General features: G+C 44.7%; 9 protein-coding genes across 14 annotated transcripts; 5 read left to right on the top strand and 4 right to left on the bottom strand.

The window, feature by feature from the left end:
• Nucleotides 1-435: 435 nt before the first annotated feature.
• On the bottom strand, nt 436-2,794 carry LOC6738967 (integrin-linked protein kinase). The gene is made up of 4 exons (XM_002085726.4): nt 2,498-2,794; nt 1,946-2,111; nt 1,342-1,887; nt 436-1,279 (listed from the first exon to the last, which is right to left on the bottom strand). Exons 1-4 carry the CDS (start codon nt 2,584-2,586, stop codon nt 734-736), a joined length of 1,347 nt encoding a protein of 448 aa, XP_002085762.1. The 5' UTR covers nt 2,587-2,794; the 3' UTR covers nt 436-733.
• Nucleotides 2,795-2,870: 76 nt separating this feature from the next.
• Nucleotides 2,871-3,641, top strand: LOC6738966 (multifunctional methyltransferase subunit TRM112-like protein). The gene is made up of 3 exons (XM_002085725.4): nt 2,871-3,007; nt 3,073-3,174; nt 3,320-3,641. Exons 1-3 carry the CDS (start codon nt 2,930-2,932, stop codon nt 3,512-3,514), a joined length of 375 nt encoding a protein of 124 aa, XP_002085761.1. The 5' UTR covers nt 2,871-2,929; the 3' UTR covers nt 3,515-3,641.
• Nucleotides 3,584-9,363, bottom strand: LOC6738965. 4 transcript variants are annotated; one of them, XM_002085724.3, is made up of 10 exons: nt 8,766-9,363; nt 7,366-7,474; nt 7,137-7,298; nt 6,609-6,784; nt 6,073-6,435; nt 5,486-5,739; nt 5,206-5,431; nt 4,510-5,007; nt 4,126-4,254; nt 3,584-4,054 (listed from the first exon to the last, which is right to left on the bottom strand). In XM_002085724.3, the coding sequence occupies exons 1-10, from the start codon at nt 8,837-8,839 to the stop codon at nt 3,847-3,849; spliced, it is 2,199 nt and encodes a 732-aa protein (XP_002085760.1). In that variant the 5' UTR covers nt 8,840-9,363; the 3' UTR covers nt 3,584-3,846. The 4 variants fall into 4 exon arrangements, with proteins under 4 accessions (XP_002085760.1, XP_016032794.1, XP_016032793.1 ...); XM_016171867.2 differs by lacking the exon at nt 6,073-6,435; XM_016171866.3 differs by lacking the exon at nt 4,510-5,007 and having other exon boundaries at nt 8,766-9,362.
• Nucleotides 9,364-9,466: 103 nt separating this feature from the next.
• On the top strand, nt 9,467-11,441 carry LOC6738964 (myosin-9). Its single transcript, XM_016169135.3, has 3 exons — nt 9,467-9,754; nt 9,911-10,786; nt 10,842-11,441. The coding sequence occupies exons 1-3, from the start codon at nt 9,584-9,586 to the stop codon at nt 11,364-11,366; spliced, it is 1,572 nt and encodes a 523-aa protein (XP_016032791.1). The 5' UTR covers nt 9,467-9,583; the 3' UTR covers nt 11,367-11,441.
• Nucleotides 11,442-11,488: 47 nt separating this feature from the next.
• On the bottom strand, nt 11,489-16,498 carry LOC6739667 (uncharacterized oxidoreductase YjmC). Of its 2 annotated transcripts, none has more exons than XM_016174370.3 (3): nt 16,270-16,498; nt 12,876-13,825; nt 11,489-12,141 (listed from the first exon to the last, which is right to left on the bottom strand). In XM_016174370.3, exons 1-3 carry the CDS (start codon nt 16,496-16,498, stop codon nt 11,983-11,985), a joined length of 1,338 nt encoding a protein of 445 aa, XP_016032790.1. In that variant the 3' UTR covers nt 11,489-11,982. The 2 variants fall into 2 exon arrangements, with proteins under 2 accessions (XP_016032790.1, XP_016032789.1); XM_016174369.3 differs by lacking the exon at nt 16,270-16,498 and adding an exon at nt 13,994-14,257.
• A 202-nt stretch (nt 16,499-16,700) lies between these two features.
• LOC6738961 (ADP-ribose glycohydrolase OARD1) lies at nt 16,701-22,164 on the top strand. 2 transcript variants are annotated; one of them, XM_016169137.2, is made up of 3 exons: nt 16,701-16,838; nt 21,477-21,820; nt 21,939-22,164. In XM_016169137.2, the coding sequence occupies exons 2-3, from the start codon at nt 21,515-21,517 to the stop codon at nt 22,092-22,094; spliced, it is 462 nt and encodes a 153-aa protein (XP_016032787.1). In that variant the 5' UTR covers nt 16,701-16,838; nt 21,477-21,514; the 3' UTR covers nt 22,095-22,164. The 2 variants fall into 2 exon arrangements, with proteins under 2 accessions (XP_016032787.1, XP_039149586.1); XM_039293652.1 differs by lacking the exon at nt 16,701-16,838 and having other exon boundaries at nt 21,440-21,820.
• LOC6738962 lies at nt 16,702-21,328 on the top strand. Its single transcript, XM_016169136.2, has 6 exons — nt 16,702-16,838; nt 19,083-19,187; nt 19,265-19,600; nt 20,175-20,333; nt 20,396-20,698; nt 20,845-21,328. Exons 3-6 carry the CDS (start codon nt 19,301-19,303, stop codon nt 21,112-21,114), a joined length of 1,032 nt encoding a protein of 343 aa, XP_016032788.1. The 5' UTR covers nt 16,702-16,838; nt 19,083-19,187; nt 19,265-19,300; the 3' UTR covers nt 21,115-21,328.
• On the bottom strand, nt 21,841-22,706 carry LOC6738960 (ADP-ribose glycohydrolase OARD1). The gene is made up of 3 exons (XM_002085719.4): nt 22,573-22,706; nt 22,345-22,519; nt 21,841-22,271 (listed from the first exon to the last, which is right to left on the bottom strand). The coding sequence occupies exons 1-3, from the start codon at nt 22,692-22,694 to the stop codon at nt 22,122-22,124; spliced, it is 447 nt and encodes a 148-aa protein (XP_002085755.1). The 5' UTR covers nt 22,695-22,706; the 3' UTR covers nt 21,841-22,121.
• Nucleotides 22,707-22,886: 180 nt separating this feature from the next.
• LOC6738959 (E3 ubiquitin-protein ligase parkin) lies at nt 22,887-24,841 on the top strand. Its single transcript, XM_016169138.3, has 6 exons — nt 22,887-23,144; nt 23,204-23,396; nt 23,462-23,807; nt 23,961-24,405; nt 24,465-24,561; nt 24,638-24,841. Exons 1-6 carry the CDS (start codon nt 22,887-22,889, stop codon nt 24,745-24,747), a joined length of 1,449 nt encoding a protein of 482 aa, XP_016032785.1. The 3' UTR covers nt 24,748-24,841.
• The last annotated feature ends 466 nt before the right edge of the window (nt 24,842-25,307 follow it).

The raw sequence follows: 25,307 nt of genomic DNA, 5'->3' as shown, positions 1-25,307 counted from the left end.
TAAATAAAATATAGTAAATTAGCAACACAAAATCTTAAGGATGATCAAAAATGTCACTGGCAAATCATCCAACAACTAAAAACACATTTTCCTTAAGCCTATAAATAAAAACATATTGGATAATAAATATAAATTATTTCGAGCAAATACAACAAATTTGCGCCGCTCTCGCCGCGAATTTCTCACGCCGGCGCGCTCTTCTGAACCGCCGAGTTTGCTCTGCCCACGCGAGCTGCACAAAATCGCGTGCTGAAATGGAAACCAGGTCAGGGCCGCCGTGCTCACGTTACCCGACCCGCTGCGCTGATGCATTGCCACCCACTCCGGCGGAAAGCTCCCGACTTGTTTGCTGCTCAGCGAATAAGCTCTGTGGACTAAAGCCCTCGCAAGTGGTTCCGCATTTGCACAGGCACACAATTAATTAAATCAATTTGATTAATTAGTAACAAATATATTTTTGTATAAATACGATCATAATGGTTATTGAACTTAAAAGGTAAAAAATCGAGCACCCGCACTAAACATCGACGGAAAATCATAAGTAGAAAACAGTGAGACACAGAAAGATAAACTCTAGACAGAGCAGTTGCACTTGCTTTGCCATTTCGGTACGGTCTTCGGTTAGGCTCAGTTAGACAAAGGTAACACAAACTAGTAATTACAATTAGTTGGCAAATCTAAGGTTTCTCAAGGCACATTTTGGCTTGGCATTTATTGAATTTGCCTCTCCCCTTCAGCGGCGCATCTTCTCCAGAATGGGAACCACCATGTCGAACTTGGGCCGCTTGCCGGGATCCTCGTTCATGCAGATTGAAATCAGCTTGGCCATGTGCGTCGATGTGCCTGGCGGAATCTTGACCCGCAGACCTTCCAACGCAATCTTCATGCCGCACTCCATGGGCGACCACTCGGCGAAGGGCACCTCGCGCGTAGTCAGCTCCCAAATGAGGATAGCAAAGCTCCACATGTCACAGGCCTCCCAGTTTCGATCCGCCTGCTTGCGCTGCAATGCCTCCGGCGACATCCAAGCCGGTTGATAGATGCGCCCCTTTTCTTGGAAAGAGAACTTGGCATCGCCCATGTTAATTCTCGCCGTCAGATCATCGTCGATCATCACGTGATGACTGTTCAGGTGATATGTTGGTATAATGCGCTCCAGCGAGTGCAGGAAAGCCATTCCTCTCGCAACATCCAAGGCAAAGCTTACCGCCTGGCTGGTGTCCACCACGACGCCAGTTGCTCCATGCAGCAGGCTGAACAGCGAAGAACGTGGCATAAACTAAAGGACATAGAATTGTTAGCTTATATGGCAAGATCTGAAGTTCTTTAAATCCATCGCACCTGACTAATGGTCACCAGATTGGGTGGCGAATTGCATGCTCCAATAATAGGCAAAATGTTAGGGTGCGAAAAGATGCGGAGCTTGGGAAACTCCTCGTTAAAATCGCGCGATATACGAGGCGTGCACTGACGCACGGCCAGGATCTTGGCTACCACATCGTTCTTTTGCCAGCGTCCGCGCCAAGTCTCTCCTGATGGCGTTACCGACAGCTTGGTGTGCAGGTCTAGGTCTCCCATACTTATTCCCTTGAAACGCGACAAAGTAGCATCCCGGGATCTCGTCTTCAATCCTTGCCAGCTTTGCTCCTTGAAGCTGATCACCTTAACCTCCCTGCCGCTCTTTTCTACAAGATCCTGGAGCCTCTTGGCCAGACTGGGTTTGGCCTTTTCAAGAGGTGTGTGCCCGTCCTTGTTTGCAATTCCCACCTGGGCGCCCGCATTCAGCAGATCCTCGCAGATCATGTCATAGCCCCAGAAACAGGCGTAGTGGAGGGGGGTGTTTCCATGCTCGTTCACCGCATTCACATCGCTGCGCTCTTTTATCAACTGTAGAGGCAGATAAGTTCTTTAATAAGTTAACCAGCTGGTTTCTGTTTTATCTCACCATCTGGACCACGTCGCGGTGGCCATGAGCTGCCGCTAAATGGAGTGGGATGTCGTCGCCCATATTGGTGGCGTTCACACGCGATCCGCGCTGCAACAGAGTCTCCACAAGTTTGGCGTGGCCCTCTTTAGCCACCCAATGCAACGGACTGAAGCCATGGTCGTCTCTAAAGTAGAAGAATTTATTTGTTTTATTCATTTTAATTATGATGGAATTTGAGCATTATGATCCCCTTTAAAGGACTATAAGACTAATTTTGTGTATAACTCAATATAAACGTATTGCATGGAAAGCGGGTTTTATGCTCGCGATATGCACACATGCAAATATATACATACATATGCATATATATTTGCTTCGTCTGTTTACACAACACAAGAATAAATCATGACGTCACTTAGACTTGAAAGACCCTCGAAATCTTGGGCGTATTTAGGCGATGACTAAATAAATGTTCCTGGTAGAGGGCGTTGCTACTTGAGGGCTTAACTTTCTAAGTGTACTCTAAAGCAACTGGAAAGTGATGGAGTTAGTTGCCTCTATTGGATTTACCCTAAATTGTTGTCGTGCTCCGTTTCATCCAACCAGAGGCGCACTTGAATCGAGTTGCCCTCGCGGCACCAGTGGAATATGTCCTCCATTTTTACTCCTCACTCCTTTATTCCGCTCTCAGTCACTATTATTATAGGTTTTCCAACCTAAATTACATCTAGAAACAGATTTAAACGTTTAAAATGCGACAGTTGTGAGAATTTCTAATTAAAATTTGTGCAGTGTGGACGTTTTAAATATTTAACACACTGCTCGCGTTGCCAACTGCTGCAGAACACCGACAAGTGCGTATCGAGATATCGATATCACCCATCAGTTGTGAATGTTAAAAGAAAGAAGAAGAAGGAATACAACGTGCACCGCAAATATTATTTAAAAACATTATTGTTTACCTATACTTCTGGTATTATTAAAACCATTACAAGCTCGAAAATGAAACTCAGCACATACAACTTCTTGACCTCCATGGCCATCAAGGGCGTCAAAGTGGGATTTCCCCTGAAACTGACGGTGAGTTCCGGTATCCCAAGTCCTGGCTATTGATTGTTTCACAGTCTATTTGTTCTTGCATTTAGATTAGCAAAAAGGAAGTGGTGGAGAGCGAATTTAATCCAACTTTTGTGGAGAGAATCCTTCCGAAGCTGGACTGGTCAGCGGTCTATGGAGCTGCTCAGGTGGTAAGTGGTAGAATGGTTCTAAAAGATATGCGATGGTGCTCCTGATTTAAAATTTACTTGCTTCAAATATTATTTTATCAGTTTTAAACCATTAAAACTTGTTATTTTTTTTTAATTTGTTAATAATTGGAATTAATTCTTTCAGGCGGAACTCACAGAAGACATTCCGGCCGTTCAGCCTGAAAACATTGGGGAGAATGAACTGCTTTTGCAGAAGCTTCACCACCTGCTCTTCGAGATCGACGTGCTCGAGGGTCAACTGGAGTGCCCGGAGACAGGTCGTGTGTTTCCCATCACCGATGGTATACCAAACATGCTCCTCAACGAGGACGAGGTCTAGATTACTCCCATGTGCTTTTTGTACCATAAACCCCTTTCTCCAGACACGCATTAATATTAAGTAAGTTTGTTAGTTTTAAAGTCTGTTTATTTACGAGTTACTAAAAACAATTGGAGCTTGGATGGAATGTGACTTGGTTTTTTTTTTTTTGGTGTTGAGTCTACGTACTCGTGTGGTATTTGGTAGGTGTTTGGGGATAAGAGCAAAAAACACTATACGACACATATAAATGGTAAGTCTGAACTTGTGGAGGGTGATGGTTGGCTAATTACTAAGATTCATCTTCACTTCTTTGGCACTCTGGGGGAGATTCAAGATGAGATACCTCCCGCCTAGTTGCATTTGATGTTCGGGCTCTTGTTGCTGCCTTGTGCGTAGATGCTGCCTTTGGCCAATCCGGACTGGGGTCCTTTGCAGAGTTCCGAGTTCCCACCTCTTGGCTTATAGGTGCGATCTGTGAGAAGACTAGCATCAGGTCCTTGAGTGACCTGCTTTTGAAGAAGCTTCGTGTTGGGTCCGTTCCAGGTGACATAATCGGCTCTGAAAATAAAATTAATCATATGCATAGAGTCTTTGCTTATATTACTTCTACATTAAGTTGAACTACTTACAGCAAAAGATTTTCATCTGCACCCTTGCTTAGTTGGGAATTGGGTCCCAAACTGGCCATTCGTTCGATAATAGATTGAAATTCAGCTGATTCCGAATTATGCGAATTTCCAAGGGAGTGCTGACGATGCCTGTTGAGAATATTAAATTGGTAATTCTTCTTTTTATATTAAATTAAAATATTTCAAAGATGTAATATTTTATATTAAGCTTAAAGCATGCCGAAAGAATAGTTATCAAGTTGGAAAATAATTTCTCAAAACCGGATTTCCCGATACTATCCATGCGAAATCATTGAAAAACTCATGCGCAAAAAGATTGATTTCACTTAGCGAAACGGTAACAAAAACGGTTATCGGAACGGTTTTGGGTTTAAGCGGGCATACTTCAGTGAATCGGTTTTGGTGCGACGACTTTCGAAAGCTGGCCTCCTCGCGATGGATGAGGAGTTGGACTGGGCCGACGAGACCAGCGATGAGGACGTCATTGATGCGGAGTAGGAGGAGTAGGAGCTAGCATTTGAGGAGCCATGCAGGTAGCCGTCGATGCTGTAGTTATTGGTATCGCTCTGGTGGCCAAAATGGTTATAGCCGCTCTTGGCCAAGATGCTCTTGGTGGTCAGGCGTTCGTAGCTTTGCTGGCAGATGCGGGGTGATTGTGCGGGTGAGGCATATGAATGCGATGAGGAAGCACTAGAGATGGATGACAAATGGGTCTCCAGCTTCGTCTCCTCCGCTGTGGGCGTTGGTGTGGGCGTAGCCTGGGCCAAAATGATCTGGGTGGTGAACGTCGATGGAGTGGTGACATTGATCGATGGTAGAATGTGGCGCTTGTGCGGTGGCTTCGGCTTGGATGAAGTGGTGGGCTCCACCACGGCGGGCAGACTGGATGATCAAGTGGCGCGAGGCAAGCGGATAGTGTTTTTTTTTTTTGGTTCGGGGGTTTAGTCAGAGGCGGAGGCAGCAAAGAAAGTTCACATAGAAAATAGGCAGTCGATTAAAAAACGGATAAAGCAGCAGAGTAACTTGATTGAGTGGTTGGTTTTATTCGAGTGAGCGGGAAAACATAAAGTCAAGGGCTACCTGTCTTTGTCGTTGGCACCATCGATCTGCTCGGTTCCAGTGGTTTTCTTAAGATCCAGGTGCTTGGGATTCGTGGGAGCCTGCTTTTGCGCCCTCTGCTCGTCCTCGTCCTGGACAATTTGTAGGATTTGCGTAGCCCTATCCTCTGCATAGTTTACGGATTCCAGAGCCATTAGGATAATGCGCTCAGCAATCTGTGGGTACTTCTCCTTTAGCAAGGTTTGCACTGTAAGTAAAGGATTTTCATTAAATGTGTTTTAAGTGTATAAATAAAATATACTTTTTGTCTTCTCCTCCTCTGTGTATTCCTTGGGTCTCAGCGGTATATGTACACCACCCTGATCCCCTCCAGCCTCCTGATCTTGATTTAGGTCCGGCGGTCGATTGTTGGGTCTGTGTGGCTGCTGCATATCTCTTTTTGTGTAGCCCAAAGAAATCAACTTCTCCGATGCAAACTGCACGTTATTATCCGCATTGGCCAGGATATCCAGGAGCAGCTCTTCATCCGCCTTGGGGAAAATGTTCTTCATGTATCTATGGTGGAATATGGATATTATTTACCATCGAAGAAAATGTAAGTTAAAAGAATATAAAGTTACAACATCGAGAGTTTGAAAATTTGTGGCTTATTATGTTACCTTGGATTATATAAAATAAATGTTTCAACAAAACAATACAACAATTTAAAACCAATCAAGTCAAAACCAAGCCTAATATCCCTTTATAGATTGTTACAGACAAAAAATAAAAAACTGTAAAATAAGAGCTTCCATCCGCACTTTTAGTTATTTCTCTACTATGCAAACTTGGTAAATTTACAACATCTAATATACAGGTTTTTAAACAACCCAGGAAACCCCATCGAACCTCAGCTTCATCTTGGGCGACGAGTGCGGCCTGGGCGAGCTGCGCCACAGGGGCGATCCGTGCAGAGCTGGCGGAACAGCCGAGCTGGGAGGCAGAACAGCCTGGTGGCCACTTGGACCACCAGGACCGCTCTGCACGCTCACGAGACTACCGAAGCGTCCGCCGGGCAGGGGACTGGCCGTGCGCGACGTGCGCCGACTAGCTACCGTGTCCGGCCGACGTGCCGGTGGCGTCATGTAGAAGGCGGAGCTGCTGTGGAAGAGGTGCCGCTGCGAAGGGGGCGTCACGAAGGGACCGGGCATGGTCACCGGGTGCTTCTCCACCTGCAGCGCACTGACGACAACCGCCTCGCTATTGTAGTAGCTGGAGTGGTGGGTTAGTAAGCGTGGGATTAGCGTTTAATCGTGGGGTTAGACAGGTGCAGTAAGCAGCAGAATAAGGCGGCGTGTGAGAAGACATAGATGTAAGTACGCAGATTAGTGGGGATTAGCTGAGCTGGCACGAGTGCTTGGGTGAAGTCGGGACCAAATTCTTACCGCTTGAGCAGGAGCCGTATATGGTTTTCGCCAGCGGTGGGGAACATGTTCTGGATCTTGGTCACCACGGCATCCGTTTCCGCTTGCGTGGTGAACGAGGTCTCCTGAATGGTGGAGCGCCGCGAGAGATTCGGTCCCACGCGAGCTCGTTGAAAGGGCAGAGGTGAAGACATTTCCTGCGGGTAAGGTGGAAAATTATTTAATGAAATATTCATATCAAGGTGTTTCGGATATTATTAATGGAATTTCATGTTTGTAACTATGTCCTAAAGGTCTCAGCCTATTAGAAATATCTATTACTTTAAAATTACAATCATTACCTGACAAAATCTATAGCCTTTTACAAGTATCTTACAAGTATCACTACATCGGATTTTTTGTGCGAAAGAACGACCTACTTATGCACATATTTGATGATGCTCACAGATATCTAAACATTTTCGAGGCGCACCCACACCTTATTTGCCTATTGATTGCCAATTATGGCTGTAGTTTCTCTCTCAAAATCAATCATCAGCTCAAACTCACCAAGTGTCCCCTGGAGGAGGCCGATAACAATGGACTGGTCGAGACGTTGTGCAGCGTGGGTTGCTGGCGCTCCTGGAAGGCCCGAATTGCAGTCAAGTTATTGCTGGGATGGACGTGGTACGGCGAGCTGTTGTGCGACGTCTGCGGCTGACTGACCAACTGCTGCAAAGTACAAGGGTTCCATTCGAATCAAAAATCAATAAAATGCAGGGTAGGAAGCGGAGGTTACCTGCATGGCTATCGACTCCGTGGAACAGCGCTCGTTCTGCAACTGCCTGTAACTGCGGCCGCGCGGATCCTCCAGCTGCATGGCCTTCGTCAGATAGTTTATGTAATAGCTGGAACGGGAAGAAGGGCAGCCGAATGGAAGATGAGCTTCTATCAAATCAAAGGTCAGCAAATGACCTCACACCCAGGGCCATTCGAAAGCTCCTGGATTCAGGCCAAGGGTGGAGGCACATCCTAAAGCCGGCCGGTTGGTGGTGGACTGGATTGGAGTGGATTGGTTTGGGATTCTGCCCACATGTTGATGGTCCCTTGGGAGGGCGGACAGGTAAAGGGTGAAGGAACCGCCTAAACCAAGGCACGTGCCAAGTAGCTGCCAAAAGGCGGACGCACAGTCGTCATTGCCATCGTCGTTTGGCAGGCCATCTCTGCTTTGATTTTCGGAATGGAGAGGGTGGCTGTCGACGAGGACGTCGTGAGGATGGAAAGCTCGTCTTCGGTTGAGTGGCCTCTTGAATTAACGTATGACAGTCGTTGGGCTTGTTGCTTAATTGCACAAGTCTTTTTAAGCACAAGGGGTTGAGCTATATGTACATATATGTATGATAGGCTAAGGAGAAGTTAAAGACCCCGCTGGCATCCGACGACGCGGAAGTGACACAATTTATTCCGCTGAAACGAGGCCAATTGGAGTGGCTAAGGAGCCCTAAGCTAAGTAGTCCATAGGGAAATGTTACCCACACGTGGGGTCTTTAGAGTTCAGTATAGTAAAATGCAGTAAAAATAAAGCGATTATTAATGAATTTAATCTATTTAAAATTGTTTTGTAATAATAATTTAAATTTAAAACATTTTCTTAAAACAAAAAACATATTGAAAATTTGATATTAGCAAGTTCCATCTTTTATTAGCTGAAGAAAAGTTATCCAATAAATTTCTAAGCTGTTCCATTGTGTGTTAAATGCATAATTTAAATTAGTAGCGAGCTTACCTCCCGAGAGTTTGAATACCAGAGGTGTTTCAAAACTATGTTCTGCAAGCCAACGAATAATTTCCTTATCGCTATAAGGCCAAACATGGCAAACACCACCTCAACCGAACGCCCATCACCCACTTTAAAGCATTTTAAAGTCACCTCGGCAATCAGTACGCGACTTAGGCCCCAAGCGCCCTATATACACCCACAACCACCAACCCACCCATAATCCTTCGCCCACCGAAAGAGCCGCTCCAAGGCGACGTTGGCACGCAAATTTATCAGTTGCCCCCGTGGCAACCTATCAAATGGAGCCGCTATATCCCACAACTGGCCACCACATCTCCCAGTACAGTCCGCATTTCACGACATTGTGGTTAATGGATGCATAAATATTTATGACGTCGGGCTGTGCACATGCAACTCACCAGTTTCCAGTTGCTTGATCGTATTTGCAGTCCCAGCCGGGCGGCATTTTCTGATAGCCACCGGATTCGCTCATTTTCACCGCTCACGAATAGATACAGATGCAGATACAGTAACAATTGCACTTGCAGATACGAGATGCGAGGTGCTTCGATGCCCAGTTAAACCGAACGACCGTCGTTTTATTATTTTCCTTTTCTGGCTGAATGTTAATGGACGTTTAAAGTCGCATTCGCAGCTTGTTTGCCGACTGTCTGCAACCCCGAAAAGTTGGCAGCCAGGAGTGCCCTTGCCACTTATCCTGCGCGGAGCTTTGTAGTTGCCTTTGTCGTCGGATGTTTCAGATTTGGGGGTTGTAACCACCCTCGATGGCAACCTCTCCTCGGCAGCAGAGTTATTTTTGTTTACAAGGCACTGCCAGCCGGGAAAAAGGACCGCAACACACAGATACACACGCTCACACACACACACAGGTCGATGTGGCGTGCCGTTAGTGAGCAAGCCAGCCAGGCTTTAACTACCCGGAAAGGAATCGTTTTTGGGGAATCCTGGAGTCGCGGCGCTATAAACAACCTCGCGAGCCAAGCTTTGAGAGTCAACTGAGGAAATCAGTGGCGGGCGTTAAAGCTTCAGATGCTGTGCGAATAGTCGTTAAAAAAGCTGGTGTCCAGTGTTGGAATTTGCCCGTCGAAAGCTGTGCGCCAAACTTCGATTCAGCTTTCAAACAGGCACACAATTCGAATTTAGCCCCCAACCAATTTACCAAAAATTCAACATTTGATTTACGCTTTTATTTCAGCTACAATTACACATCGGCAAGATGGCTGAAATCTTGGCACGCTTGACGCGTGTTTCGGAAAACTACCTCCAAGAACTGGAGGAGGAGCCGGAGCCACAAGGACCGCCCAAACTGACCAAGGCTGAGAAGAAGGCCGCCAAGAAGGAGGCCAAGCGACTGGCTATGATCGAGGAGAAGAGGCTCATCATGCGGGTAACTAACTTTCGCAGATTTTTTAATAAAATTAAAAAGCAAGGATTATCTTAGCAAATCCTTAATGTTATACAAATGATCTGGCTAATCTGAATTTTAATAATAATAATAATTAATAAGCACATAATTTCTAATGTTGCCCCTTGATACTCTCAGGATGCCCTGATGCGCGAGCTGGAGATGGGCAAGCACATGGAGGAGAAAGGCAACGAGGAGTGGCACGAGATGTGCCGCGAGATCAAGATCAAGGAGCTAAACGAGGAGATGAAGGCGTGGGGCGAGCGCTCGGAGCGTAACATTCAGGCCAAGAACGACCACATCAAGATGCTTCTGGACGACATGGCGCAGACGCAGGATCAGCACGTGCGTTGCTACAGCAAGACGGTGGAGCTGATTGACCACATCCGCGACTGCTTCCACGTGATGTTGGGCGGGGTGAAGAGCATGTATGACCAGCAGGCGGACGAGATGCTGAGGGATTACTATGAGGAGGTGCGCCGGCGGACCGAGGAGGTGGAAGCCATGAAAACGAACTCCGAGAACATAATCCATGCCACCAACATCACCACCCGGGATCAGCTGAAGGAGGATTACACCATCTACCTGGAGCAGCGCGATGATCGCGTGAATACGGAGATTGAGAACAGGTTCAAGATTCGAGATCAGATTGTCCGCCGGATGACGCACATGCAGCAGCAACTGAACGACTTCGTGGAGTCGCTGAGGAGCACCGAACTGGATGCCCACAAGTACGAGAAGATCCACTGGCTGACGGAGCGGCAGGCGGCTTTCATGGAGGAGTCACGCAAGCTAAACGCCGAGGAGTCCAAGTACATCAACATGCAGGCGGAGCTGCAGCGCGAAATGGTTCGCATGGATGCGGAGAACAACTCCACGCTCAACGATCTTCGCCTGGAGTTCCAGTACTTCACCAACGTGCGCAAGAAGATTGAGCTCAACCAGGAGATGGATCGCGAGATCACGCACGAGAAGTTGCGCATACTGACCGGCGAGTGCTACGAGTTGATCAAGGTGAACCTGTGTCCCAAGCCCTATTACCCATTTCTAAATTGAACTATTATTCCAGCAAATGGAGAAGCATGTGAAAAGTGGGGAATTACTCTTGGCCCTGTCGATCACTTGCAGGAAACTGCAAACCGAATCGGAAAAGGTAATCCTCGGCGGCGAGGTATTCGACGAAACCGAGGTGGAGGTCGATGAGAACTTCAAGCTGCAGACCCTAAACCTGAAGGATCACGTGGACATGACCGAGGAGGAACTGGTGGAGCTAAACAAAAGTCTAAGGAACTTCTGGCGCCGCCAGGCGATGGCCGAGGCCCAAAACCTGCTGATGCTGGAGGAGAAGCGTCGCCTCACTGAGGACAATCAGCGCCTGATCGACTTTATCAAATCCATGAGTGTCACCGAGGATCCGGAGGAGCTGCGAACCGCCATGCATGTTTCAACGCCAACTCAACCCATGCCACCCAAACTTTTCGAGACAAAGTGCCAGGAATTCAAGTCCAGGAAGGTCGCGCAATCGCCGACGGCACACAAGGAGGCCAAGTGGGAGGCCGAAGCCACTTTGAATGAGGTGATTCTGGACTTTTAAATATATGTGGCATATACAAAGTTAAGTTTAAATTTCAAAATAATCTCAATTAAATTGAATAATAGTTAAATAAATATGTTTACCTTGTTTGCAATCGCAATAAAAAGCTATGAAGACAAATATTTGATTATCGAAGAGTATACTGTTTATTTTAATAGTTTTGAAATTGCTGAACACAGCATGGGTATCTCGAAGTGCCAAAAGCAAAATATTTTACAACAGATAGTTTTTGTTTTAAACAGAAATTTAGCTGTACTTCTACTTATATTAATGTGCAAACTGCAAGTCTTTACTCTACCAAATATTACTAATTCCCTAAAAGAATGTCCGATGCTCATGTTTTTAGTTAATAAGAAAGCTTGCGTAGTTAAAAACTAAATAATAGGAGCAACGACAGACTTTTAGGAAACTAGAAATATGTTTTAAGTGCAACAAGGAGATATGTAACTAGCTTTAGTTCAGCACCAGTGCAAATCTAACTGTTGCAAATATCAATATTTTTCTCAGTGTAAAGTGTTACTTTAGTGCTTTGGTCCGTCAAAATGCAGAAGCGTCTTCAACATATGGCAATGGGTATGCTTGGCTGCCTAGTGTAAGTCCACCAGTTCTTTCGAGTTTAAACAAAGCTCAGGGGCTCGATCTTCAGTATTTCCGCCAGTTTCTCGCACGTCTTCAACTGATTCTCCAGATACTGGATACCGCCGGCGGCATCGACGTCAGCCATTCCATTCTTCTCCTTGTCTCCAGCCAGCAAAACGGGCTTGCTGGGATCGGTCTGAAAATATAAATATTTTAATGAAAAAAAATTTAGAAAACATTATTTAAAACTTATGTGAAAAATGTATTCAAATGTATGCTTATTGTAATAATTTTCCAGAAAATTCAATATTTGGTTAGTTCTAAATTAATTTAAAGAGATTATGATTATGGTTCGAGAATGCCAGTACCTATTTTATATATGTATTTGTATGTATTTTTGATAAGATTATCAAGTGATTTATTTCCAGGAGAATATATTTTTATACTCAAATTTCAATCGGCTTTTTACTAACATGATTACTAATTTAAAATCATACATTTCTTGAAGTTCTAAATATTTTAAATATTATTTAAATTTTCTCAACCCTTGTTATTTTACCCACTACCTATAGATTAAAAGAGTATAATAGATTCGTTGGAATGTCTGTAACAGTAAAATCCAATCGTTTCATGATTAAATCACTAGCCGAGTTAATCTGATCGTGTCCTTCTTTTCGTTTGAAAGCTTCGAACACTCTTGGGAACTTTGCCAGCTAAAATGTTAAATTAATCATTTAGATTATCTAATTGGACACGCCTAAAACTTAAAACAGGCGCATCCACACATTTTTGATTTTTTCTCACATCTATCGGTATGCCAAACAAATTTTGGCCACACGCGCACTAACCATATTATATAATAGGTATCTGATAGTCGAGGGACTCGACTGTAGTGATCAATCTTGTTATTTTTTTTGGGTACAATCTTACCGGAGTAGCGCCTCGCAGGCGGGAGTTGAAGTCGGACATGCGTTCCTCGAAGTTGGGAGCAAAGCAGTTGGGATCCACGGCGATGAAGACCTGGCCAAGATCAGCTGCGGAATCGGCGCCAGCATGTGTCCACTTCCTCACCTGCGTCGAGTAGTTGGCTCCGGACATGACGCCCGACAGAATGTCCACCATGGCGCCGAGGCCGTAACCCTTGTAGCCGGAGGTCAGCTCGGATCCTCCTAATGGCATCAGGCACCCAGTGCTGAAGCCCAGCTCTGCATCGTTGGTCACTCCACCACTGGGATCCTGAGCCCATCCGTCGGGCAGAGGAGCTCCCTTCCTGCGCTGGATCTCGATCTTTCCCACAGCCACGGCAGTGGTGGCCATGTCCAGCAGGAACTTATCACCGTTGGTGGCATTGGCACCCAGGGACAAGGGATTGGTGCCCAGAGCAGCCTCCTTGGCGCGTGTAGGTGCCATCAGCGGCGAGGTATTCGTCATGGACATGCCCACCAGACCCTGATCCATGGCCCTGATGGCATACCAACCAGCCATACCATAGTGGTTCGATCCCTTGGCGCAAACCCAGCCAACTCCCACCGTCTTGGCCTTCTTGATGGCCAGATCCATGCAGTAGTTGCCCACCACGGCACCCAGTCCATTCAGGCCATCCACCCAGGCGGTGGCCGGGGTTTCCTTCAGTATCTTGGGCACAGCCGCTCCGTCCGTGGAGTTGATGGCCAGATCGTTGATGTACATCTCAAGGCGGTTCATGCCATGGCTGAAGTGCCCCCGATGGTCAGCGGCCACCAGGAGATCCGCCTGGGCTTCGGCATGCGCCTGGGGCACCTTCACCGCCTTGAAGCAGTCGATCATGAAACGACGCGACTCGGCAACGGCCACCAGTTTCGGAGCAGCGGCGGACATGGTGCGGTACGTGCTGGAAAAGCCTACAAAGGGGTTGGGTTCACTTTAGAATTTAGAACTGTACCGATTTCAAAGAGCGGAGCGTGTGCGTTCGGCTACGCGGCGTATGAGCGACTGGAAGCGCACGGAACGCGTTCAAATTGCTCATAGGCGACCGAGGCGGACTTCTAATTGTTCTGGCAATCTCTCACCCATACTGAAAACCCTAGACGCTCGCAAACAACCCATGGAGGGGCCTATACATATATGCTCATCTGCTGTTGTTTATTCATTCTTTTTGGCAAACCCGAAATTTTCGACGCGAATATGCTTATCAGCATTATGTTTGGTAAGGTTTCTACTGGAATTTTGCCATGGTTTCTCAGCCTTATAACTTAGGTATATAATGGAATCGCCATCTCTCAAAAAAGTCTGGCGCGTGTAACGTGTTTATGTTTTATTTTTGATATTTTTGTCGGTGCCGTCTCTCTATTTTTTCTATTATAGAGGGGGCTCGCGGTCTATATGCACACATTATTTATTCACTAGCTTATTTATTATTTGTGTGCGAGTATTTCAAGTTATTTGCGCTTGGGTGTGTGGGCCGAGTATCTGTGTGCCTGGTAATGACCTTGAACTTGTGGAAATTATTGCTGTACTTTGAAATTGATGCGTTGAAATGAATGGCAGGCGATCGAGTTGGAATAGAAACGACGGTCTAGGGCATTTCAATTTGAGTTCATTTACTTGGTGGGTGGGTAGCTAGGAAAATATAAGTTGGAAGGGGAGGGGGAGGGCGACGTGGATGGGCGTATCTCTATTTAATCCACATAATTTTGTTGACCTTACACAACGAAAGTGAATGTGACAGATGGGCACATGGCACACATACATAAATATGTACATACAAACACCCAGCTGAAACCCCAATTAAGTTAATGGCTTTACGAGCTTTATCTTATCAAAACCCAGTCACACCACTCAGTAAAAATTGAAACGGGCCACCACATGAATATTCAGCATGGAAAAGAATGAATTCTTGAGTACAGCACATTAGTACATATTACTATAACCATTAGTTGTTGTACTCAATTGATTATAAGCCAGATACAATTTGATAAAGTGTTTGAACACGATAACATATTAAGAAACATTTATACGACTTAAACCTGAAATTTAAAATATAACAAAGTTTATTTTAAAACCAAAACTGACTCATTTTGCTTCTAATGGCTCAAACACGACTTGGTTCATTTGATCAATAATAAAAAAATAGCCAACACCTCATCTGCTAATTATTTAATAATATACCAGTTCCTATAGGATTTCTGGCCAGTTATCTTATCGGGTATAGCCTATGTATATCCCGAAGTACATTTAAAAAGCTTTGGGGAACAACCCCAATCAATCTGGAGTAAACGAGTACATAAGCAACAAGTGTTGGATTTGGTTAAACAAGTTTTATGACCGATTCGGTGCGCTTATTAACACCTTTTTTGAGTAATGACAGAGAAATGATCGATCCGCGCTTCTGGAGCGGGTGTTATGCTGATAAAATGGCAATTGAAGTGGAACCGGTTATTAAATTCTGCTTCAATTTCTGCAATAAAAAGGAAGAGTGAGTGCTTAATGAGCTTTCAATGGGGCTATTAAATTGTGATTAGTCATGAATGCAAGGCAGGCGAAGACGAGGACCCGCCTCCCATCGATTCCATTTATTCTTTTTATCGTAAATTAAAGGCCAGTCCCCTATTTCATTAAAAAATACCCACTTGTCTGCCAGAACATATTATTTTTGGGGCTTTGCTGGGTTAACAAAGGAGAAGCATTTGTTTTAATAATAAAGATTGATATACAAATTCGTTAACGAGGCGTGTGGGAGTCATTATGAGAAAATGTTGGCAAAAACCGGCTGAAATATGGAAAAAGAGAAACTGAACAAAATAACCAAACAAAAATATAATACTGCAGTGGTATGAGCTTAAATACAAAAGTATTTAAGAATAACGTCAGTAGTTGATATGATGTTAGTAAAGTCATTCTAAAAAAAATAGACTCTTGGCCTTTATTTTTCTATGGCTTAATAATGCTAGCATACATATTTATTATGATTGTTTACGATTGTTCTTCAAATGATGAAAGACTTTGGATTTTCACTTACAACAGATTTGTTCATTTTTTTGTTTCTTTAAAAATAAAATATTTTCCTAATTATCGAGTTACAATTATGAGAGGTAATGATATCAGTGAAACAATTTTAACTGATGTAGTCTATTGAATCGAATCGGTTGTACCCGGTTAACTTTTTCGCCTAAGCCCGATTGAAATTTTGAATCTAAAGTATAGTTATGTATGTATATCTCGTTTTCCGTTAAGCGCCTATATATTTCATCGGTTATTTCAAACAATTTCGATGCATGAATCTGCTGCCGCATCATAAATCACCGAGTGCACGCGCTATTTGCATAAATTGAGCTTTTGAACTTACCGCCAACATTAGCATGCGCATTTGGCGCCTGCGCAGCTGCAGCAGCTGATGTTGCTGTTGTTGCTGTTGCTTTGCTGGCCAAAAGTGCAGCAGCATGTCGCCCACTAACGTGCAAATGCAATTGGCGCCTTTGAAGCTGAAGAAACCGCCAATTCGTAGCGCGAACGTGGGCGTAAGCGTCGTAGCTGACCGCCGTAACTGATCGTCGTAGCAATGTCAACGCAGTCATGTCGGCAAATAAGGCAACGTAACCCACAAAAAGGTAACCAAAACAGAATAGAAGAGAGAGAGAGAGGGAAATACAAATACGTACACGTATATTACGTATCGTAATGGAGAGAGACAGAGATAGAGTGAGAGAGGAGTAAGAATCCCAATCAGAATCAGCTGAGCTGGCGTGACGAGTGTGAGCTTTGCTTTTTTTCGCTTGCACTTTTTAGTTATTCTCTAATTCTCAAGTGACTCACAACGCTTCTCTTGTTTTCTCGGGGAGATTTACTCGCGCGCAGATTAATTGCCCAGAAGAAAAACGAACCTGGCGGGCCGTCAACTAACAAATTCACTACTACGTAAAGTATTTAAATCAACAAACAAACAAACACACAATTTACGTAATTAGCACAACAAACAAAGCAACAACAACAACAGCAACGGCAACGGCAGCAACTAGCGCCAATTGGCACGCCAAAATCCAAACAGTGCCGTGCTATAAAGCTATATTATATATTATATATATGTTATAGCTCCCGGATCGGTCGTCTTTATTGTTCGAGGCGACAAGCTGAACTGCCGTGAACTAGCGGCATCGTTCGCAGCTATCGCTTTTCCTCACAAGGTGCCCCCGCATCGGGAGGAAAAGCGAAGTCTAAATTTCAATGCAACAATTCGTTCAAAGCTGCCGCGGGACATGCGTAAATATGTGAAGCTATAAGGAGGAAAAGTGATTAACTAGAGTATTCATTTAACTACTAAAAATCAGTGCGATTGTTAGGATATTTAAGTTAAAGCATAAGCAATTGGTTTGTTTTCGATGCTTTTTTTTTGGCTAAAAGCTGAAATAGTTGGTGGCGGTCTAGGATGACGTAGAAGACATTAGCCGAGACAACCACCCACGCAATTTGGCGTCCAGTCATTCCAATTGGAATATCCGTTTGAATAGCATAAAAAGGATATGATATAGTGATATGGCAATATAAATCATAAATTTGTTTTTATAGTCTACGAGACTAAAATATTTATATTGCAAACATATACAAAAGTTTTTATTACAAATTATTAAATGAGTTGCAAGTTATGCCTTTTCATCCACATTTGTTTTAACAGCAAATGTGAAGCAACATTCTCGTTTTATTTATAATACACGATCAAATGATAGTTAGAAATATATATCACTGAATTTATTTAGCCTCTTTATTTTTTACTACGTTTTTTCTTTATTAACTAGTAAAGCAAATATTTTTTCTCTGTCCGAGTCAACAATCGACCAAAATGTAAAGTTTTTACCTCATACTAAATCGAAAAGCTGCTGCCGCTCTGCTGCCTGTTTTGTTTGTTTTAGAATACAACTTGTCACTTAATATGGTTATTTGTTCGGTGTTTGTGTTGGTATGTTTTATTTCACCTGCCATTTAATTAACGAATAATTTAAGTCATATTTATATTTATACATGCAATGTAGTCGGTATACAATCCCTATTTAGCGCTTGGGCGCCGATTACCTTTGACAGCGGCCCACGCACAGGTACACATTCACACACAGGTGCTTCGATCGGAACGATCCGTCGTCATTAATCTATAAAACGCTATCAAAAGCCTGCACAAGTTCTTAATTGGCTGTTACAGCGGCTTTGACGATTTTGGGCGATGCCAAGTCAACTTGTCGCTGAAAACAAACCAACAAACAAACTACGCGGTATCAACTCACACTTGCTGGCACATGTATGTCATCATCATCGCCACCAATCATCATCACTATCGTCGTTATGATTCAGTGGATTGTCATGCCTGCTGGTGAATTTTTCTCCCAAAAAGTTCAGTTAAATTAAAAAACAAATGAAATGAATCTAAAATTTCAGTGAATTGTCTGTATTCTCGATACTTAAACAGGTAACTTAAAAAAATTAGGAAGTACATTTTTCAAAAAACTAGTTTTCAAAATGGTTTTGTGTTATAAAGTTATAACCGATTAGTGCACTATTTTTTTAAATTTAGCTTAAAAACAGCATACTTCTGATTTAAAAATAAAATTTCAAAACAGATATAATGAGTTCAGTAAGTTTCGTCTATATATGTAAATTTCTATGTCTGAAAACAAGATCACTTTTGAAAACTTCAATCGATCTAAGCCTGACAATTTACTCCGCAAACATATGACAAAATTAATTTTCTAACACCACGATAAACACAATAGATTAATAATCATATATAAATTAAAAGAATAACCCAAGTCATTTAGTATTGAGTGGAAAACGATGTGTTTTTCACTGTGCAATCATTAATTTTTGGAGCCCCCGCGGCGACGCCTCTGGGCGAAATGTTGTCACCAAGGCTCGAAGATTCTCGCTGGGCTTTCGCCCGGCACGTCACTTCACCCATAACCATACCGCCATACCCATGCCCACATCCACATCGAGCTCCGATGGCGCATTCCGTTGCAGACCGCCGGCCGAGGCAGTCGATTCATTAGTAACCTCCAACGGCATTGTAAATTGGGAGTGGGAAATCGGCGAATCGCCAAAATAAACAAGCTACCAACTAGCCGCTTGCCGTTCAGCATTCGTTAATAGCTTTGTTTTCATTCTGGTTTTGTGCAGGTTTCTGTGCAGAACCCAAAAACACAGTCAAAACCATTCCGAAGCCGAAAAAGTTTTTATCGCGAGTTTCGACCTCGACGTGAAAGTTTCCAGCGCTGCGTGCACGTAAGTACGAAAATCATTTTTGGCATTGAGAGCTTCTGTTTCGGCTGGTAATCAGAATAATTTCCGCCTAATTGCAGTTGGATATATAATACTCTGTGTAGAGCTAGTGCGCCATGGCGAACGTGAAGATAGTGGAGTCCAAGCTGGACATATTCCACGCACCGCAGACACATTCCTTGGCCCATGCCGTCGAGTCATCCTTTACGGCGGAACGGGGAACTCTCGCCTGGCAGTTTGCCCTGATCTACGGGGATGTGGATGAACTACGGCAGAGAAGGGTATCCAGAGGCAACTGTGCCGTTCTGGAGCACAATGCCCGATTCATATACTATCTGGTGACCAAGTCGAGTCTCTACGAGGCCAGCACTTACGACGATGTCCAGGCAGCTTTGATCTGCATGCGGGAGCATATGGTGAGTGCTTTTGAGCCGCCGTCTTGGTGGTGGAGTGGGGGTTTCCCGGCAAACAAGTGACATTTCCCCAAAGAGTAAACACAATTCGACGCTCGGGAAACTGGTTTCTTTGGCGCTGCCCTCGTCAATTTACAGTTAATTCATTTGTACATTGAGATACAGTGAGTATCTCAAAACAGTTCGCCCCTTTTGTCATCCGAAAGCGTTTCGCTTGTGTCTCATGTTTAGTCAAAAATCGATTTCAAGAAATATGCATGTAGTTAATTTATGTGGACTTTGGGACACAGTAGCAATCGGACAAATGATCTTCCCATCTTAACGGCGATTTTTCTTTATAAAATATTATCATTGGGTTGAATGATAATTGAGCGAAGAGAAAGTAAAGTCGGCTTCTTTTTATACCCAATGTATGTTTTATGTTATAAAATATATATATTCTTGACCAGAAGCCGAGTCAATCTGGCCTCGTCCGCCTGTCCGTCAAATTATTTAAAGCCCTCAGAACCGAATTGTCATCAAGTCCGAGGTTTTGAAAATCGTGCATTGGGCAATTCTCACTGTACTGTCTTTGCAGCGCAACCACGAGATCACCAAAGTGGCTATGCCCCGAATTTGCTGCGGCAACGATGGCCTCGAATGGAAGCAAGTGAAGCGTCTGGTGCAGCAGACCTTCTCCCAGAGCGAGTATCCCATCGAGATACTCATCTGTGAGCACGAAGACATGTCCAAGGAGGTGAGCCATCCAACATGGCTTATAAGCAAAGAACAATGGGTTAATACTCAGATTATCCACAGCTGGCTGCTCCCAAGTGTCAGATTACGGAGGCCAGGGGGAACCTGTTCAGCGCCCCGGAGAACTACGCCTTGGTGCACTCCGTCAGTGCGGACTTCGCGATGTGTGCGGGCATAAATCTGCAGTTCCGCTGCAAATTCGGCCAAGTGGATGAGCTGAAGCGCCAACACAAGCACACTGGAAATGTGGCAGTCCTGGAGCAGGATGGTCGATATATCTACAACCTGGTGACCAAGGAGCGCAGTCACGAAAAGTGCACTTACACAGCTCTCTACTACGCATTGCTGGCCATGCGGGAACATATGGTGAGGAATTGTACCTTTAAGGACTAACAGACCAAAACTGCATTACTAAAATAAAGAGAAAGGTGAAACATCATTGTCAAGACCATCAAACTGTATTAGAGCTATACACTGGATATTAATTATGCTTGCTAAATTCTCTTTTTCAGAGGGAGCACGGAGTGACCAAGTTGGCCATTCCCAGACTTGGCTGCGGCATCGACCGTTTGGATTGGTTGCGCGTGCGGAGTCTGCTGGATCTGGTTTTCGCCGAGGACAGCGTGGACATCATTGCCTTCTTCTACACTCCGCCACAAATGGTTAAGGACACGTTGAACGTGGTTTGTCCCACCTGCCGGCACATGAAGACGATCCATTTGCCATCGAGGTCCGTCAGCGGATCGAGGAACTCGCTTCATCGCGAAAAGACTCCCTTTTAGTGGAATGGAAAACTGTATATAGCCACCTTTGTTTGACACTCGAAATGGTTTTGCTTGGGACTTGTGGCACCGAATGCACCAAATACTTATATAGTTGATAAGAACCTTACACCTAAGAGCTTTTTATGGCACACAAAGTTTCCATATTTGGGTATTTATATTGTATTTAATGTATTAATAAATAAAACACATCCTCGAGAGGAGATTAACCAAAGATTGGAGTTTTGATAAATATATACCCTTACGAAGCATTATCTAGAGATATCGGGTGATCAAAAATTAATCTAGTAGCTGCCTGTTACACAATATCAGACGAATCTAAAAACCTTCTTTAAACTAAATGTATTCTCCCAAACTTCTAGAACTACGTAGCGCATTTCGGCGAGCTTTTGTGGTCGGAATGTCATCCAAACCTCAGTACACCCTAAGCGAAGTGGATGGGGATCTGTTCTCCGCCCCCAGTACATATTCCTTGGCGCACTGTGTGGGCGCCGATCTTGCGATGGGTGCTGGAATTGCCGTGCAGTTCAAGAAGGTATTCGGAAGGTTGGACGAGCTGCAAGCCCAACAGGCGGGCAGTGGAGATATTGCGGTGCTGAAGGATGACCAGCGGTACATTTACTACCTGGTAACCAAGCCTCAGAGTTGGGGAAAGCCCACCTACGAATCTTTACAAGCATCTTTGGAGCAGATGCGCGAGCATATGGTAAATACATTCCTGATACATATCTTTTATGGATGGGATTTATCCCTGCTTTTATTTTTTTTAATATATAAAAAAAAGTTATATTTATAAGAGCTACATTTTATCATTCGTACATTAGCGCAAAAACAACGTGGATAAGCTGGCCATCCCGAAAATTGGCTGCGGAATTGATGGCTTGGAATGGGAAAAAGTCAACGGAGTCCTCGAGTACGTTTTTGGCCAAGAGCCGCTGGAGATTGTGGTCTACAATTTTGTGCCCCCACAGGCAAAATAATGGATTGTTCATTTTAATATGTGCCCTTTACTTCTTAGCAACATAATTATAAACGACCAGCTCAACAGAATCTGCTTGAAAAACCTGGCAAATTATTTCCTTAACTTTGGGCCAGTTTAGGCCATCCAAACCGCATCCAATGCGGGGCATGGCTAGCTTGGGTACTTGGTGGGAGATCTGGAAATCGTAGAAGGATTCGTATATCGTAACTTGTTATAGAAGATGCATAATTTGGTAGACCCATACATACCATGTGTTTTCGCATGGCGATCAAGGAACTCTGGAGAAGTTCGTAGGTGGGCTTTCCCCAGCTGGATTTCTTGGTGATCAGATAGTAAATAAATCGCTGCTGGTCCTGAAGGACAGCCACGCCGCCTGGCTGAACATTTTGTCTCTGCAAATTCAACAACTGTCCAAATTTGTTGCTGGAAAATAGACAAATGTACCATTTTATTAAAAACACCAAGCCATTACCTACCGAAAATTTACAGCTATGCCTCTGCCCATTCGCAAATCGGCAGCCACGCAGTGGCACATGGAATAATCACTGTGGCATTTGAAAAGGTCGCCATTGATTTCTCTGTAAGTTAATCCTGACATTTCCTTAAAACTTTTGCATTTATACTTCTCCGACTTTTTCACAAAACTTTTTTCAATTGTGCGCTTTCTGCGTGTCCACGTTTCCCTGCGAATGGCTGCCAGCTGGTGTTTGGCAACGCGTAAGTAAACAACGATTGGCAACGCTGAACCATATACACTGCACTAAAATTAAATCCGATCAGCTGATAACAAATGAGTTTTATTTTTAAATTTATTGCCACTTTTGTACGCAAAATGCTGGAGCTGTTGCAATTTGGAGGGAAAACCCTTACGCACACGCTGAGTATTTATGTAAAAACGAACACGGGCAAAACGCTGACCGTTAATCTGGAGCCCCAGTGGGATATTAAGAACGTAAAGGAACTGGTGGCCCCACAACTGGGACTTCAGCCGGATGATCTAAAGATCATATTTGCCGGTAAGGAACTAAGCGATGCCACGACTATAGAGGTAAGAAGTTTCTTTAATGTCTCCCCTACATGAAGTTAACTTTTTCTGTCTTCTAGTAGCAATGTGACTTGGGACAGCAAAGCATTTTGCATGCCATTCGTTTGCGACCGCCCGTGCAGCGCCAGAAAATCCAGTCGGCCACTTTGGAGGAGGAGGAACCTTCACTGAGTGAAGAAGCCTCCAAGCCTCTTAATGAAACTCTGTTGGACTTGCAGCTGGAAAGCGAGGAGCGTCTGAATATAACCGATGAAGGTAAGCAACAAGTTGCTTTTTTTTCGAAACGAAACCCCTTTGTAATCCCCGCGTATCCTCTCCAGAAAGAGTCCGTGCCAAAGCGCATTTCTTTGTGCATTGCAGCCAATGCGAAAAGCTGTGTAATGGCAAACTTCGGGTTCGCTGCGCTCTATGCAAGGGCGGCGCCTTTACTGTCCATCGTGATCCGGAGTGTTGGGATGATGTCTTGAAGTCGCGTAGAATTCCCGGTCATTGTGAAAGTCTGGAGGTGGCCTGCGTGGACAACGCGGCTGGCGATCCGCCCTTCGCTGAATTCTTCTTCAAGTGTGCTGAGCATGTCTCAGGCGGGGAGAAGGATTTTGCAGCTCCCTTGAACCTAATCAAGAATAACATCAAGAATGTGCCTTGCCTGGCCTGCACGGATGTGAGGTGATTATACAATAAGGCGTATGGATATTTGATATTTGAAAATCCACATCTTAAATTCTTATCATCGAAAATAGCATAGAAATATCTTTTAAAATCTCTTAAGTAATTGTCATTTAATTTTATTTTACTATAATCAGCACTTTATGTTCGCAGTGATACCGTTTTGGTTTTCCCCTGCGCATCACAGCACGTCACCTGCATCGACTGCTTTCGCCATTATTGCCGTTCACGTTTGGGCGAGCGTCAGTTTATGCCGCATCCGGACTTTGGCTACACCTTGCCCTGTCCCGCAGGCTGCGAGCACTCGTTCATCGAGGAGATTCATCACTTCAAGCTGCTGACACGCGAGGAGTACGATCGGTACCAGAGATTCGCCACCGAGGAGTATGTCCTTCAGGCAGGTGGAGTACTCTGCCCCCAGCCAGGCTGCGGCATGGGCCTTTTGGTGGAGCCCGATTGTCGCAAGGTGACCTGTCAGAACGGCTGTGGCTACGTGTTCTGCCGCAATTGTCTGCAGGGCTACCATATCGGGGAGTGTCTGCCCGAGGGGACGGGCGCCAGTGCCACAAACTCCTGCGAGTACACCGTGGACCCCAATGTGAGTTGGCTCTTATGCGGCCCAGTCATTCCCGCTTGTGTAATCATTGTCTTTTTTAGCGAGCTGCCGAGGCGCGATGGGATGAGGCCAGCAATGTCACCATCAAAGTCAGCACCAAGCCCTGTCCAAAATGCAGAACCCCCACGGAGCGAGATGGTGAGTTGGGCGAGCATCGAAGACACCTAAGACGCAGTTTGTAACATATCCAACCCTCTTCTTCTCTTCCTACCAGGCGGCTGCATGCACATGGTCTGCACACGCGCTGGCTGCGGATTCGAGTGGTGCTGGGTCTGCCAGACTGAGTGGACACGCGACTGCATGGGAGCCCACTGGTTCGGCTAGTCCTTCGTCATCGTTGTACGTCGGCCCGACGGGTCCTTTTTGTTTGTTGACTACTTTTAAATTGTATACCATAGTAAAGACTTCTCGAGCAACACCCTGTTTGTCGTCTACGCAATCAATAGCAGAAACACCCCTGACAAGGACCAACGCGAAGCACATCCTACCCCACTCTGTTCCTTCGTTGCGTGCGCACAAAAACTTTGTTTACGTTTTTTCCAAGCTCGCCCACAAATATTTTGAGGGCTTTCCTCTTTGGCCAAAACCGCAACAAACACGTGCACTTGGCCAAAGAGCCAGAGAGCGAGTGGCGCGGATGCGCAGTGGGTGGCCAGCGGCACAAGGCTCATGTGATTTCAACCCAGGCGCGTAGCCGCAAGGGGACTAATAATTGATTAGGGGATGTTAAAGGCATTTCAAAAATGTTCCAGGATTTTCAAAACTACTAACTACTATTTTTTGCGAAAAAGAGAAAACCCTCTTACTTCAATAATGTACCTGTCAAACAGGCACATTCCTATGTGTCTACCATTTTCCCTTTTAAATGTAATACTATATATATA

This window comes from Drosophila simulans, chromosome 3L, assembly GCF_016746395.2.
Source record: "Drosophila simulans strain w501 chromosome 3L, Prin_Dsim_3.1, whole genome shotgun sequence".
NCBI classification, from domain to species: Eukaryota; Metazoa; Arthropoda; class Insecta; order Diptera; family Drosophilidae; genus Drosophila; species Drosophila simulans.
This window is presented reverse-complemented; position numbering and strand designations above follow the sequence as displayed.

Bases quoted from the DNA above. Each gene is read 5' to 3' on its own strand.
- LOC6738967 (XM_002085726.4), bottom strand. From the start codon at position 2,586: ATGGAGGACATATTCCACTGGTGCCGCGAGGGCAACTCGATTCAAGTG. The intron at 1,888-1,945 runs GTGAGATAAAAC...CTGCCTCTACAG, and splicing joins ACCGCGACGTGGTCCAGATG to TTGATAAAAGAGCGCAGCGA. The intron at 1,280-1,341 runs GTGCGATGGATT...TATGTCCTTTAG, and splicing joins ATCTGGTGACCATTAGTCAG to TTTATGCCACGTTCTTCGCT.
- LOC6738966 (XM_002085725.4), top strand. From the start codon at position 2,930: ATGAAACTCAGCACATACAACTTCTTGACCTCCATGGCCATCAAGGGC. The intron at 3,008-3,072 runs GTGAGTTCCGGT...TCTTGCATTTAG, and splicing joins GATTTCCCCTGAAACTGACG to ATTAGCAAAAAGGAAGTGGT. The intron at 3,175-3,319 runs GTAAGTGGTAGA...TAATTCTTTCAG, and splicing joins TCTATGGAGCTGCTCAGGTG to GCGGAACTCACAGAAGACAT.
- LOC6738965 (XM_002085724.3), bottom strand. From the start codon at position 8,839: ATGAGCGAATCCGGTGGCTATCAGAAAATGCCGCCCGGCTGGGACTGC. The intron at 7,299-7,365 runs GTAACCTCCGCT...TGTACTTTGCAG, and splicing joins CGGAGTCGATAGCCATGCAG to CAGTTGGTCAGTCAGCCGCA. The intron at 4,055-4,125 runs GTAAGTAGTTCA...TTTTATTTTCAG, and splicing joins GCAGATGAAAATCTTTTGCT to AGCCGATTATGTCACCTGGA.
- LOC6738964 (XM_016169135.3), top strand. From the start codon at position 9,584: ATGGCTGAAATCTTGGCACGCTTGACGCGTGTTTCGGAAAACTACCTC. The intron at 9,755-9,910 runs GTAACTAACTTT...TGATACTCTCAG, and splicing joins AGAAGAGGCTCATCATGCGG to GATGCCCTGATGCGCGAGCT. The intron at 10,787-10,841 runs GTGAACCTGTGT...CTATTATTCCAG, and splicing joins AGTGCTACGAGTTGATCAAG to CAAATGGAGAAGCATGTGAA.
- LOC6739667 (XM_016174370.3), bottom strand. From the start codon at position 16,498: ATGACTGCGTTGACATTGCTACGACGATCAGTTACGGCGGTCAGCTAC. The intron at 13,826-16,269 runs GTAAGTTCAAAA...ACCCCTTTGTAG, and splicing joins TGCGCATGCTAATGTTGGCG to GCTTTTCCAGCACGTACCGC. The intron at 12,142-12,875 runs GTAAGATTGTAC...TTATATTTTCAG, and splicing joins GCCTGCGAGGCGCTACTCCG to ACCGATCCCAGCAAGCCCGT.
- LOC6738962 (XM_016169136.2), top strand. From the start codon at position 19,301: ATGGCGAACGTGAAGATAGTGGAGTCCAAGCTGGACATATTCCACGCA. The intron at 19,601-20,174 runs GTGAGTGCTTTT...CTGTCTTTGCAG, and splicing joins TCTGCATGCGGGAGCATATG to CGCAACCACGAGATCACCAA. The intron at 20,334-20,395 runs GTGAGCCATCCA...GATTATCCACAG, and splicing joins ACGAAGACATGTCCAAGGAG to CTGGCTGCTCCCAAGTGTCA.
- LOC6738961 (XM_039293652.1), top strand. From the start codon at position 21,455: ATGTATTCTCCCAAACTTCTAGAACTACGTAGCGCATTTCGGCGAGCT. The intron at 21,821-21,938 runs GTAAATACATTC...TTCGTACATTAG, and splicing joins AGCAGATGCGCGAGCATATG to CGCAAAAACAACGTGGATAA.
- LOC6738960 (XM_002085719.4), bottom strand. From the start codon at position 22,694: ATGTCAGGATTAACTTACAGAGAAATCAATGGCGACCTTTTCAAATGC. The intron at 22,520-22,572 runs GTAGGTAATGGC...TCTATTTTCCAG, and splicing joins GGCATAGCTGTAAATTTTCG to CAACAAATTTGGACAGTTGT. The intron at 22,272-22,344 runs GTATGTATGGGT...TACGATTTCCAG, and splicing joins TCGCCATGCGAAAACACATG to ATCTCCCACCAAGTACCCAA.
- LOC6738959 (XM_016169138.3), top strand. From the start codon at position 22,887: ATGAGTTTTATTTTTAAATTTATTGCCACTTTTGTACGCAAAATGCTG. The intron at 23,397-23,461 runs GTAAGCAACAAG...TATCCTCTCCAG, and splicing joins TCTGAATATAACCGATGAAG to AAAGAGTCCGTGCCAAAGCG. The intron at 24,562-24,637 runs GTGAGTTGGGCG...TCTTCCTACCAG, and splicing joins AACCCCCACGGAGCGAGATG to GCGGCTGCATGCACATGGTC.